At 38.3% G+C, this 13,673-nt stretch overlaps 1 protein-coding gene across 1 annotated transcript in view; it reads left to right on the top strand.

Moving 5' to 3' along the window:
- Positions 1 to 1,058: 1,058 nt before the first annotated feature.
- The window catches only part of SNX9 (sorting nexin 9), a 41,643-nt gene continuing 29,028 nt past the window's right edge, over positions 1,059 to 13,673 (top strand). Inside the window, exons 1-3 of the mRNA XM_062488877.1 lie at positions 1,059 to 1,142; positions 3,412 to 3,486; positions 4,672 to 4,794. Coding sequence (XP_062344861.1) covers positions 1,065 to 1,142; positions 3,412 to 3,486; positions 4,672 to 4,794 — 276 coding nt within the window. The 5' untranslated portion in view covers positions 1,059 to 1,064. The remainder of the gene's footprint in view (positions 1,143 to 3,411; positions 3,487 to 4,671; positions 4,795 to 13,673) is intronic.

The raw sequence follows: 13,673 nt of genomic DNA on the forward strand, positions 1-13,673 counted from the left end.
AGTGGAGAAGACCAAGTGTTTGATTTGTTGTGCACATGGTTTGGGATTAGATTTGTCAGCTGAACAGCTGAAACGTGTGTTTTTTGTCAGCTTTGTTTTTATTTACACTGAAGTAAAATACCTTTTGACCAGACAGAAGTATTTCTACATGATACTTGTGAAATATAGAATGTGGGGTGGGGAGTTCTGTTTTCCTCTGGTTTTGTGTAAGAAGCTGTCTGGGTGAGGATCATAACAACCTGCAGTTTTGAGACAGGCAAAACTTGATGGTGAATGTCTGCCTTTTGGTATTTTTTTCCTATTACATAGCTCATATAATTTCACAGAAATTATTTTATTGTCTCTTTTGACAGAAAATATTACATTTTGTTTAGTTTTTTTCTTCCCCTCATCCTCCAAGTACAAAAAGGAACTCATTGCTGCACACTGAACAATGTTATTAGTAAAACCAAATGTTTCAAACATTTCTTTATATAGTATAATAGCAGAGTCAGTGCACAGCAAAGCCTTTGTGTATCTAAACAATTAAAAATTAGGTTGATTTTGTTCCCCCCCCAGCCCCCCCTCAATCCCAGATATAATAATTTATGCACAGCAGTGGTTACTTACATCTGCAGTTACTTGCTTTTCTTTTTCTGAATTGCTTCCTCTATGAACTACTTGCCTTTACCCAAATTGGAGTTGGAATATGTCTTGTATTAAAAAAAAAATAAAAAAAGATTTGTTTGCTAAAGTTAGAAACCATTCCTCCTTCCCCTGGAAAACATGGTACATATAATTCTGGACATGACAAAGAACAACCAGTCTTAAATCCTTGTGGTAAATTGTCTCCAACAAGCTCCATGTGAGATTTTTATCTTTTAAAGTTGTTACTGTTGAGTTTGCAGTTCAAATCTAGGAAATGTCAGCTTCCTATGTGCTGAGTTGCTCTTTTTACATTCAGCCTTACCCCTGTACTATTTCTGTAAGTTAAGGTTAATTTGTGCTGATACTTCCTTAATGAAATTTTCTACATAAGCTGTAAGCCTCACTATTACATTCTTTTCCACATACAGGCTCGTGTTATGTATGATTTTGCTGCTGAGCCTGGAAACAATGAGCTGACAGTCAGTGAAGGGGAGATTATCACAATCACCAACCCGGTAAGAAAACTGAGATGGAATTGGTTTCAGGGCACTTTTCTGGCCTACTTCTACCAAGATATGAAGGAAAATGGTGCTGGTGACATCTGAAAGCCCCTGGCTACCCTTCCCTGAAGAATTAGCAAAAAACAAAATATGAAGAATTTTTAATAATCTTGTGGAAACAAGCACAATGTTTTGGAGGATGGGGCCTTCTCAAACTGTGCCCACACATTTAAGAATGTGCTCAGCTCTGTTTTCCTCTAAACAGAGCTGAGGGACAATTAAAAGGAAGGAACTAATGGTGGTGATAGCCTTTACATCTGAATGCCTTGTCTATTTTTGTGTACCTAATATTGCACATTTAGTGTGTCTATAATCTTTCAGGTGCTTGTCACTTACATTTAAATGTGACAACCAGCTCACTATTAGGTTATGAGTTTCTTAATCAATGACTTCTCCAAGTTTGGTAAAGAACTCACAACAAACATTTTTTTACTGAATTTTTGTGTTCTTTCATAATTAAAGAAATATGGACAAGGTATAGGGAAGAAATGGTGACAATACTATCACAATGCTGTCAGGGAGTTGTTAAATGAATAGGACTTTTCGACACTGACATTTGATTTATGTCCACATTTTGAATTTCAGTGTACTTTAATTGTCCTGTATAATTCTTACCCTTGGTAACAAGGTGTTTGTTGATTCTGCTTTGATTTTTGTGTAGTGATATAGCTTAGTGAATAGACTTGCCTTTTAAAACAAATACAAAGAAAAATCACCTGATCATGAAGCCAGGTCTTATTTGTCTGTATAAAACACATGGATTCTGCAGAATAAACTTAATTCTTTAAAGATCCTAGTCATGTGTAATCCTGATATTTTTAGTTCCACTGATCTTAAATACTTGAAGCAGATATTTAATAGAGCAAACACCCTCTTGAATAGTGTGCTGTGCTATGGTAGGGGTAACATTTTGAATGAATTTGGGAGCTTAATGTCATTTCACAAAAGTAAGACTAAATATAAATTAATAGATTACCACTTTCAGTGCTGTCTGTGATCAATTGCCACTAAGGTTCTTGATCTTTTTTGATATGATGAGTTTAGATGGCAATAGCTTAAGTCATGCGAGTCCACTAATGATTGCTTTCAAGTGTAGGAGTACTAAGATGACTTCTGGCTCAAGACGTCACTGCTCTTGCAGTTTAAACAAGATAGTTGAATTTATAATCTGAGATGTCTAATTATTTTTGTGTTCTTGAGTATTAAGCTTTTAGATATGTAAGAAAAAATAAATGCAAGTTGTTATTTCACTAACTGCTTGATCTTCACTGAATAAAATCTTGAATGCATAAGCAGGCTTCTTCTTATTGATGTGCCTGTAAAGTGCAGAATTACATGAAAGTTTGTAGTGAAAGAACAAAATAGTGACTAAACAAATGCATCAATTAGAAAGCAAATTAATAGAACCTAAAATTCAGTAATTTCTGTCTAGTGCATGTTGTCTCCAATTTTTATCTGTGAACTAGTTTGGCATGTAGCTATGTGTTCCCTAAACACCTTGATTTAAAACAGAGCTGGCTTATTCCAGATAATGTTGTCCTGGAATTAACTTTGCTTAACTGCAAAGGTCTACAGAGCTTCCTTAGGGATTTTTAAATACATATTCTACATACACTGACAATATCAGGATGTCCCACTGAGATCAGAGCTGAACTGTTGTTAGTTCTTCCTAAACTAATAGCATAAGACTGCCTCTGAAAAAAACATGAAGCAGAAAGACTGAATCCAGACCTTACATGGCATGTGGCTCTTTTAATCTTGAGAATAGCCTTAATATTTCCGTGGGTGGTAGCTACCACTCATCCACATCTCTGCACCTTCAGTAAATGAGGCAGAGGTTTTACAGATATCACCAACAGCTTAATTGAGTCTTGTTTCTTTATAGTCTATTGATTAAAATTAATTCATTGAAACTGACATACTAATAGCTGTTGGCTGACAGTTGACTGTGGTTTCATAAATGATCAAAAGTGCTGAAAAATCAACCATTTTTCCTCTTCATGCTTGTTAAAATCTGAAGACGAGAATAGCTGTGTAAAACCAGCATGGTCTGCATTGTGTTTAAATGAGTATGCTGCTTCAGCAGCTTTGAGCGAGTTTGTTCAGTTTTGCAGTCATAACTGTGTTTTGAACATTTGACAGTAAGACAGTGCTTCCTGCTGAGCTGTTTGAAGCGTGTCATGCAATCTCTCTAGCAAAATTATTTCTATGATACTTCTTTTAGGATGTTGGTGGAGGCTGGTTAGAAGGAAAGAACAGCCAAGGCGAGAGAGGACTTGTTCCAACAGATTATGTTGAGGTAAGTGACTACACTGCTCTGCACTAAGAAAGCAGAACTACTGAAAAGGCCATCCTCTGGTTTGCTGACCAGACTGAAATGCTCAAACAGAAAGCTTGGAATATATAATCTCATGGTAGCAATTGTAGCTGGCTTTGTTAATCAGTGCAAGCATGCTGTCAAAAGCTCCTGAGCTTCTTAGTGGTTTTCCAAGAAATGCAGCAGGAAGCTGCCTATAGTAAATACAGCTGATCTGCAGAACATGAGTTTTGAATCTGCTTTGGAATTTGGGGGTCTCAGTCCAATAATTGTTTTTTTTTTTTTTTTTCTGTCTGAAGATAGAGCTATGGAAGTGAAATGAGTAATGCAAGTTTACACTGGTGTTGCTGTGGCAGACTTGCCACATGCTCATAAATCTGGAATGGAGCACATTTCTGGGGCTCAGGCTGTGGGTTACCAAATCCAGGGACTACTCAGTCTTCTCACTGAGTTTTCTTCTCACTGAGACCCTCTGTTATCTCTTCAGTTTGTGTTGTTCTGATTTTTGTTTAAAGACCAGTGGTATTGTTTTGGGGATGGAATGGGATCTCAGTGCAAAGACTGGAATCTCATTCACTCTTGGATGGCCCAGTGTCTGCATGTATGCAGCTTGCTGGTTAGGTGGGTGAAGACCTTGGCTGTAATTCCTGCAGCTTCTTAAGGCATGTGCTTCTCTTCCTTCACCAGTGCTGTGTTTATTAAAAAAAAAAAAAAAAACAAAAGGGGGAGGAGGGGAAGGGAAAGCAGGATCATGCTGGCTCACGTGACCTTGTGTTTTTACTTCAGTTGGTTAGTTCATGGTCTGGTAGCTTTTGGCTCTCTAAACTTACAATCCCAAATCTACCCTTTGAGCACTGAGTTCCCAGTCTCCAGGCACTTATATTGACAAACCTTTAATCTCTAAGGAATTTATAGGTAGGTGTCCACTGCCACAACTGTCTTGCATGTTGTAGTTGTAAAGCAAACTAGTTCCATCTGGTGTGGAAGTAACTCCTCCAGAGTATCATGTCAGATTCTTGTAAAAAATTCAATTGAATTTGAATTTTAAAAAGTTGTATGCAAACATCTTAAAGTCTATCAGTGTGAGTGTTAGGGTGATTATATATGATAAAGCATAATTTAGTTAATTGAAGCATGAAAAATCTTTCTCAACCTTTTCCATTTCAGATTATAACTGAAGGTGCAAAAGATGGCATTAGCTGTGGTAACTCATTAGCTGACCAAGCGTTTTTTGATTCCCTTTCTTCAAATACAGCTCAGAGCAACTCTGCTGCCAAAAGCAGTAATCAGGTATGTCTTGTGGTTTTTCGGGCACTGTGGGCATGGAAAGTTTTATTGACGTAATTGCTTGCTGTACTGTATTTGTGAACCTTCATGAAAGTACTAATTAAAGTAATTGTGTTTTCATTAGGGAACGCTTTTGTTGAATATTAATGATGTGTGTGACTGCTCAGATATTGTCACTGCTGGAAAATTTAGTAGTTTTAACACTTTCAGGAATGGAGCATTTTTATTCTTTCCAGTCTACAGTGATATAAATCTGTGACTACTTCAGTCTCTGTAAGTGCACTCAGCAAATATATCTTCAAGCTACTTGTTTTACTATGCTAACCTTATTAAGGAACCAGAGCTTTCTTTTTTTGATGTCTGATTAGGTGATCTATACATCAGCAGCCAGAGTGAAGGGATATATTTCTTTCTCAGAATTTGAGTAAGAGTAGTATTTGGATTAAAAAAGATGAAGCAAATTCATGCATTGTGAGTTGAAGAAGAGGCTGACTTGGGTTTGCTGAAAGAGTCTTTTTGTCCCTCTATTCATAACTTTTTGCCTGATGCACCAGTTCATTAAGCAGCAACTGTTTAGTTTCAGGTTAGATATCTGAGGACACATTATCCTAAACACAAGCTGTTTATTATGGTCTACAGACTGGTGCATATCTCACATGTAGGAAGTTAAACATTTCTAAGTCCATAGGTCAACAGAAGAATAAAATCTGCCTTTTTCCCAACAGCAGCATGCAAAGGTCTTTGTGTTGGAAAGTAAATGCTTTACTTATGGTAACAGCTGGCGGGATACATCTGGTTTGTAGGTCAGTTAAATATCAGTTATTAGTTTTCTTAATTGCACCACAGGACTTCGACATGAAGTGAGATATTTTGAAAACTACATGGGACATTCTTGTATGACAATGAATGTAACTGTTCATTGACTATATAGTGTTTGATGTGGGCTTCCTTATAGTCAGCTGGACAATGCCAGGATTGTTACTCTGTGATCATATGTTCTCACTAGAGGACTCCAAACCTCACTCTGACTGTCTCAATGTTTGGGTTTGTTTTTTTTTAAATGGATACCTGGTTAATATGTAAGGCTAAATGCAGAACTCTTGAAATGTCTCATGAGTTTTTCATGTCAGACTGAGACAAAGGTATTGATTATGGGTTAATTTTCCCTCAGTAAAAATTGCAGTAATTTGAGCACAGAGTGGGGAACCCCTTCTCTTCTGTGCTGTTACCCTTGCCCCATTTTTTTTCCCTGCTGTAGTGTTTCTAGCAAGACTTTGCATCTGAGGAGGCTTGAGATATTTGCACCAGCTACTTGCTGCCAAATTGGAGAGTACTTTTTCTCAGAGGAGAAACAAAACTTAGTTTGATCTAGGAAGAATTATGAAATAGAATACTTTGAATGGTGATAAATGTATCTGTCAGAGCTTGTTCTGTGCTTAATACAAGGTGCTTGTGCTTGGAGAAGGGAAGAATAAAGGTCTTGCCTGCATAGAGGGAAAGGTTAAAATAAAGGTATCTGTTACATTCTGAATAATAGGGAATTCCTCTGGCAATCTAGTCCTGGAAGTTGTATTTCTAGAGGAGTGAAAAGCTTGAAAATATGGTCACTTTACACTGTAGTTTACACAAGATCAACAGTATACTGTCTCTGTAATACATGCAGATTGCAGGGTTTTTCATGGATTTTGGAAAAGAGTAACTTCATGAAAACAGCTTGTCACATTTGCATCAGTGCCCTACTCTTAGAAATGTCCTGTTCCTCTCAGTTATCCTTCAAATGCCATGTGAGATAGCTGGGAGAACCACTGTACTGTAGTGCATTACAGTAAAACTGTATTACTGATGGAGAGGGGGAGAGGAGGACAGTGTGCACCTGGATGCAGTCAAGGCCATGCAGGATGCAGTGGGGGCAGATCCCATCAGGCTGATGTCCTTGGGTCTTCAGTTTTCATGTTTTATTTCATAGAAGGAACCATTCTGTTGTGTGGTCAGGATTTAATGTCAAAAGTTATTTTCATTTTCTGAAGTATTTTTTTGTTTAATTGAATTCAGTTACTGCTATTTGGTTATATGCATTTTCTAGAAAATTGTAGATCTTGATTAGAAGACTGGTTTACTCAGCTTCTGACATATATCTGATAGCTTTTTTCTAGTGGCTTATTGCTAATGGGATTTTAATTTGTATACTAAGCAGCGTGGAAGCAGTTCTGGCTTCCACTTCAGGCTGTTAGGCTTTTCTCCCAGATCAGAGAGCTCTCTAGTGCAGGCATTTTCTCCTTGCAAAAATTCTATGGCTAATTGTCTTCTTAATTAAGAAATTCTGTCCGTTCATTGTGTCTGTGTGGTGCAAGAGCCTGTTTTCATGCTCTCAGGAAAAAAAGCAGGTTTTCTTCTGCAATGACTTTGGTCTCATGACATGCCTGTGAAGCGCGTGCATTGCTCCTGTGTGCATTGATTGCATGGTGTCAAATGGGTTTGAGGTTGCTGCATTGGTGTAGAAACACCTGACAGAGTGAAGTATTACATTGGTTCCAGTAATACTGCATCAGGAGGTCAGGCTGAGTCACTCATCCCCTGCATACTGATATGTCTCTTTGGGCCACTTTCAGTAAGAATGCAATCTCCTACTTTGTGGGTATGGCCCTTCTTCCTAGATATATTACTCTGAATTTGGTTGAGATAACATTTATGTTTTTCAACACGAGTTTGCTGAGGCACTTTGGCTTGAGTTCAGATGCACAGTTGCAAGCAAGTGACAGCCTGTTCAAGTGCTTTAATGACCGACTAGGTCAATATACAAAGTTTTTAATCTTAAACAAAACTTACATCCAGGCTATGGAGAGTTAAAAAAGAAAGACAAATTATGTCTCAGTGTAAGGGGAATAGATGCTGGAGGTGGCACAGTAGTGGAAACTAAAATGTTTGTAGATAGATTAGTCTGGTAGACTGAGTAAGAAATAGCAAGTGTTCCTAAATGCTGACATTTGATGGTATCTATTATATTCTGCAGTAACACGGTGGGATTGCAAGTTTATTACAAGAAATCTTTATAAAAGCAATTCTAAATAAACAGGAAGCTTTAGAATTTTTTCTTACTGCTATTGTATTGAAGAAATAGCTTTCTATAAACATTTTCACTCTAACATACACATGGTTGCACAACACCCCCACTCCCCAATTCAGTAAGTCAGAAGATGCTTTAAATCTTCAAATACCTTCCATTCTTCTAACAGTAAGTTTAAAAAAAAAAAAACAAACCAGGTTGTTGTGTAGTCTTTCAGTACCAGCTTTATTAAAAAAAATAGATCTGTCTGAATTGAAATGTGAGTGTGGTGCTTTTTCCTTTTCTGTTTTGAGGAGACCAATTAAACCAGTGTTGTGGTTTAACTCTGGTAGACAGCTCAACCCACTCAGCACTTATTACCCCCTCTAAGGAGTGGGGGAGAGAACCAGAAGGGTGAAGATGGGCAAACTCTTGGCTGAAGATAAAGACAGCATAATAGGTAAAACAAAAGCTTCACATGCAAGAAAAGCAAAATAAGGAATTAATTTGATGCTTTCCATGGACAGTCAGGTGTTCAGCCATCTCCAGGAAATCAGAACTCCATCCTGCATAACCATTACTCAGGAAGATAAATGCCCACTCAAACAACTCTTCTTCTTCCCCCATCCCTTTTTGCTTTCCAGTCAAACAAGAGACTTTTTGGTTTCCCGCTCTGGAAACCATAACTTCTTGGTGTTAAGTAAACATCGACTCAAATATTGTTCTGTTCCCTGTCTATTTTCCTAAGGAGGTTTTTGTTGTTGTTGTTCAGTAAATAGTCTCCCGAAAATTAATTATAAGGCAATAATGAAAAACAGTTTCTTTTCCTTCCTTTTCTTCAGTGAGAAAGACTCAGTAACAACAGCAACACTTTGATATTGTATCCTGCCTGGGTTGGCCATAGATGTGACAGCAGAAAAGGGGCACAGAGATACTTCCTAAGGAGAAGAGAATTCCACCTGACCCTTGGTGTTTTACACTCTCCAGCTCATTCTTTGCCTCAGTAGTGTCCCATCAATGGCTGCCTTGGTAAAGTTTGCAGCTGCTCTTTTAAAGAGCTATCTGAGAAGGTGCTGGGGACGTTGAAGCAATCAGAGGAAGCAGTGAAGCTAATTAAATACAAAATGAGAGAAAAATTTGACTCAAGGTGACTATTTACTCAGAAGAAAATAAGCAGATAGGAAAATTTAATGTTGCATCTGCTCATAACATTTGTGCTTCAACGTCTAAAAAGCTTTATAAAAAGTATTTAAGAAAATACCATTTAAGGAAGCCTTAGTTGCCAAGGATGGAGGTTTGGCTTGGCTTTTGTATGAATGTCATCTGGTCTTGACCTGGTAGCCCTTGGATATAGAGAGTAGAGGGAATGAGTAATCTTTCTTCTCCATCAATCCACTGTTCCTCAGAGCAGCAATGCGAGGTGCTAATTTTAGACTGTCATTTAGAACAGCCAGTGAGTAAGTATATCAGCACTTATGCTGTTTCTATTTGTTAGAGTTGCAAATATATATATATATATAATCTTAAAATAAGTTACCAGAAGATTCTTGGTATTGGAATAATACTGGTAATAATGGCACTGAAATGAATATAAATTTTGTCAGTTAAACCAAGTGAACAAAAAGATCGTAATTTTTGATGTAAAATGCATCACGTGTTTTTCACTTACAGTATTTCTTTGATACTGAGGCTGTAGCAATAGAGAATATTTTGTTTCACACTTTTAGATAGTGCTTCTTATTGCAGTTAACCAAGAGGTTATTATCTTGGTGGCGTTTGGAGCCTTCATAATTAAAGTATGTATGGAGATAAAATAATTAATGTAAAATTCATTCTGAGTTGTCTCCTCCAGCTGGTTTGGTGTGGGTTTCTTTGTGGTGGTCAAGACTAGTACTTTTCTCATTTCAGATGTATTTGCATTATTTTGCTTGTGTTTCAGGTTCAGAGACTGCTGTTTTAACAGAAATTATCTCTCTTCCCGTATTCTGAACCACAACTTGTGGTGGTTTTTTCATTTATCTAACCTGAAACTCCTTAAAAGTTGTGAACAAGCATCAGCTCCCTTTTAATGATAGTGTTTATCTGAATTGTTTAGATTTTGTTACAACTATATTGGCCCAAGCTAGTTCTTCTTGTTGAAAAGTTAAAAAAATGCACTCTGTACAGTAATTTCTTTAGTGGTCTGTAATCAGACTGTATGTACAACTAGCCATAATGTAGTCCAGCTGTTTACAGCCTGTGTTTACAGCTGTAGCTGTAAACATAGGATATGTAGCCTTGAACATAGGATAGAAATGCTATAAATTTTAGTATACTGCATATTTTAGTTTGTATGGTTTCTCCTCTGTTCCTTCTAGAACTCAGGTTTTTTTTTTTTCATTTCCCTCTCTGCAGAATAGAAAGCTAGTATTAGGAATGTATAAATGAAAATAAATTGGAGTACTGTCTGTTTCAGGGTGGAAGTGGATCACAGCTACATTGACGTAAGGAAGTAGATGTGGCTTCCCTATATTTAAGATATAGTTTGGTACAAGAACTATTTTTGTAAATTGCACTTGTAGAGGAGTTTGTTCCCTTTTCTTGACACTGATTCTCTAATCACTGTCAAGTCTAGTTCTCTATGAAGATGACTGTACAGATCTTCTTAGTTTGGGATAAAATAAGTATCCTGAGAGTTTACATTTTTGTGAATTACAGATTTTTCCATTTATTCCTGTTGATCCTAGAGAATCCACCTGTTTTGTGTCTTCAGTTATGTTGTGGGCAGACCAGCAAGGCCCAATGGATAGTGACAGTATGCACTTAACAGAAACCTCTCATGTTTGTATTGTTTTATCCAGTGGTAAGAGTGAAATCACCTGGGATAGTTTCTCTCACAGAAGAAAAGTAAGATAAATGGACTCCTATGTGTGAAAAACCCTTTCCCTTCCAAAAGCTATGGGACTTATGTATAAATAGGATGAATAAGTAGTTTGTGAAAACACTTAATTTGTTGTCCAGGAGCTGAGGCAACTCAAGTTACTTGGTACGTAGACATTAGCTGATGAACATGCATAAGGAGAATGCTAAGGAACCTATTCTCAAAATTTTGCTTTATATCTTTCAGGCTTCTTGCAATGATGTGCTGGAAAGGCTAATTGTCATTGCTGAATTTGCATACCCCACTCCCACTCCCCCTCCCTGAATTGCTGTGAGCAGCAAGAAATGCTAAGATTGAAGAAAATAAATATAGTGCTTCTAGTAAGAGTGCAGTATTCTGCTTATGTGGAAATTCTCAAATGCATGTTATTAAATTCCTGTAACAGCATTTCCATTCTCAGATGATTCTGTGTGTATAGTAAAGCAGAAGTATCATCACAGGAAGTGTAAGTCACTTGTACTCAACTGGGTCCAGTTTGTCTTGTTAAACCAGTATGCTAAATTATCATATAAAATATGCAAGTAGGTTCCCCATGGGAGTTACAATTACAATTGTTACTTCTAGTTCCTGTTACAGGTAATGGCACTACAAAATCCTCTGTTGCTGCTCGTGATTTGAAAGCAACTCTTTCCCTTCTACCATCTCAGTCACAATATTTCATTCAGACTGCTAACAGGAATTTGTGATCAACTCTCATTTAAGCAAAGTATGAGGCAATGGCTTCTCTACAGTGCTGGAAACAGCTGACTTGCTTGCTTTGAAATTAATCACATTCACATATTTAAAAAAAATCCATCCAACATATGACAGTGGTTTTATCAATTCCAGTTACAGAGTTGTCTTGAGCTTTTTTGTGGATGACCCAGTGGAATGCAAAGATTTAGGCAGGAAGTTGTTAAACTGGTGTAATACTGTGATCACTTCTCTCCTTCATCTGCACCCATACCCTCAGGCAAAATCTGAGTATTGAAATAATTTTCCACAATTTAGTGTTGGTATGCTTTTTTTCCTTGTCCGGTTCACAGAATTGCAGAATGGATCAGGTTGGAAGGCACCATAGTGGGTCATCTGGTCTGACCTCCCAACTCAAGCAGGGTCATTCTAGAGCATGTGGCACAGCATTGTGTCCAGATGGTTGTTGACTATCTCCAGTGAGGAAAACTCCACAACCTCTCTGGGCAACCTGTTCCACTGCATGGTCATTCACACAGTAAAGAAGTTCTTCCTGATGCTCAGGTGGAATTTCCTGTGCATCACTTTCTGTTGCCTCTTCTTCTATTACTTGGCACCACTGAGCAGAACCTGGACCCATCCTCTTGACACCCTCCCTTTCAGATATTCATAGAAATTGATGAGGTCCCTTCGGTCATCTCTTCTCAAGGCTGAACAGGCCCAGCTCCCTCAGCCTTTCTTCATAAGAGAGATGCTCCAGTCCATTCATCAGCCCTCCTTTGGATCTCTTCCAAGGGTTCCATGTCTCTCATGTTCTGATAGTCCCAGAACTGGACACAGCTCTCCAGATGAGGCCTCATCAGGGCCGAGCAAAGGGGCAGGATCACCTCCCTTGACCTTGGCAATGTTCTTCCTAAAGCACCCCAGGATGCCATTGGTGTTCTTGGCCACCAGGACACACTGCTGGCTCATGGACAGCTTGTTGTCCACCAGGACCCCCAGGTCCTTCTCTGCAGAGCTGCTTCCCAGCAGCTCAGCCTCCAGCCTGTCCTGGTACCCAGGGTTGTTCTTCCCCAGGACTCTGCACTACCTTTGTTTTCATTTTACTTCTTATTTCATTGAGGTAGTGGTCTAGTTCAGCACTGACAGTATAAAGAATGTTTTAACTTGCTAATGGTGACAATATTGTCAACCCTCCTGTGAGCATTTCTGCTAGCTTGCACATTTACAGTGCCATGTGGCACAGGTGTGTTGCAGGGTCCCCTGCACCACAGCAGGGGGCTTACTGCAACATGTAGTTTCCTTCCTGATTTTTTTTTATTTTTTTGTTCACTGAGCACTTCACTTAAAGTAGGATCATGGGCATTTGTAACTGAAAGTGATAAGCTGAAAAAAAACCAAAAAACCAACAAACACAACTAGGGAAACCCCTCTCTTCTGTTTCCAAGCAAAAATAGAGTGCTTTTCCCAAACTGGAAGGATAAAAACCTTGTTTAATTTTTGTAGCCTGGTCCTGGGTTGTCTAGATGACACTAGACAACATCAAAGGGGAACAGGGAGTCTTTCTTCTCTTTCTGGCATTGCTGTGATTGCTACTTAGAAAACTGTCTGAAATAGCTCATCTCTGTTTCAATAAGAAACCATTAAGAATTGGAATCCGCTTAAGAGAAGACAAGGATATAAAGAAGTGACTTGATTGCCATTTACCTGTTCAGGTGTGAGTAACAAGAACAGAAGCCTGAGAGATCTCCATTGAATAAATTATATAGTATTTTTAGTGTCTGAAAGGTGAAACTAAACAAACTTTAATTTAAAAAAATCCTTGAAGCAGTTAGGACAACAACAGATGTGTTTCCCTCCCCTCACCCTATGACTGAGTATTCTTTACTCAAGTCTAAATTATGTATCTTTCTAAAACACCATTCCATACTTCAGAGATGGATTTTTTGGAGCTGAATCAGGAGATGATGGATGGAAATCCTGTGCCTGCACTGTGCACAAGCAATGCAGCCCCTAGTACAGTTTGGTTGTGAATGACCTTACAGGTAAGGAGATGGGATTTGAAACAGGAAAAGAACAAAAAACTAATGGCTCTGCTCTTCATGGCAGTATCTCAGTTTGTCCACCGGTAGTTTAGATTTATTTCCTGCTGAAAACAAGGAGTGTCCAGTGGGTGTGTCTGAGCTTTGTGTTTGTGAGCAGGCAAAGCCCAGCTCCTGTGCAGAGTTATGAAGGGGGCAGGGGGGG

This window comes from Cinclus cinclus, chromosome 3 (assembly GCF_963662255.1).
Source record: "Cinclus cinclus chromosome 3, bCinCin1.1, whole genome shotgun sequence".
Taxonomy (NCBI): domain Eukaryota; kingdom Metazoa; phylum Chordata; class Aves; order Passeriformes; family Cinclidae; genus Cinclus; species Cinclus cinclus.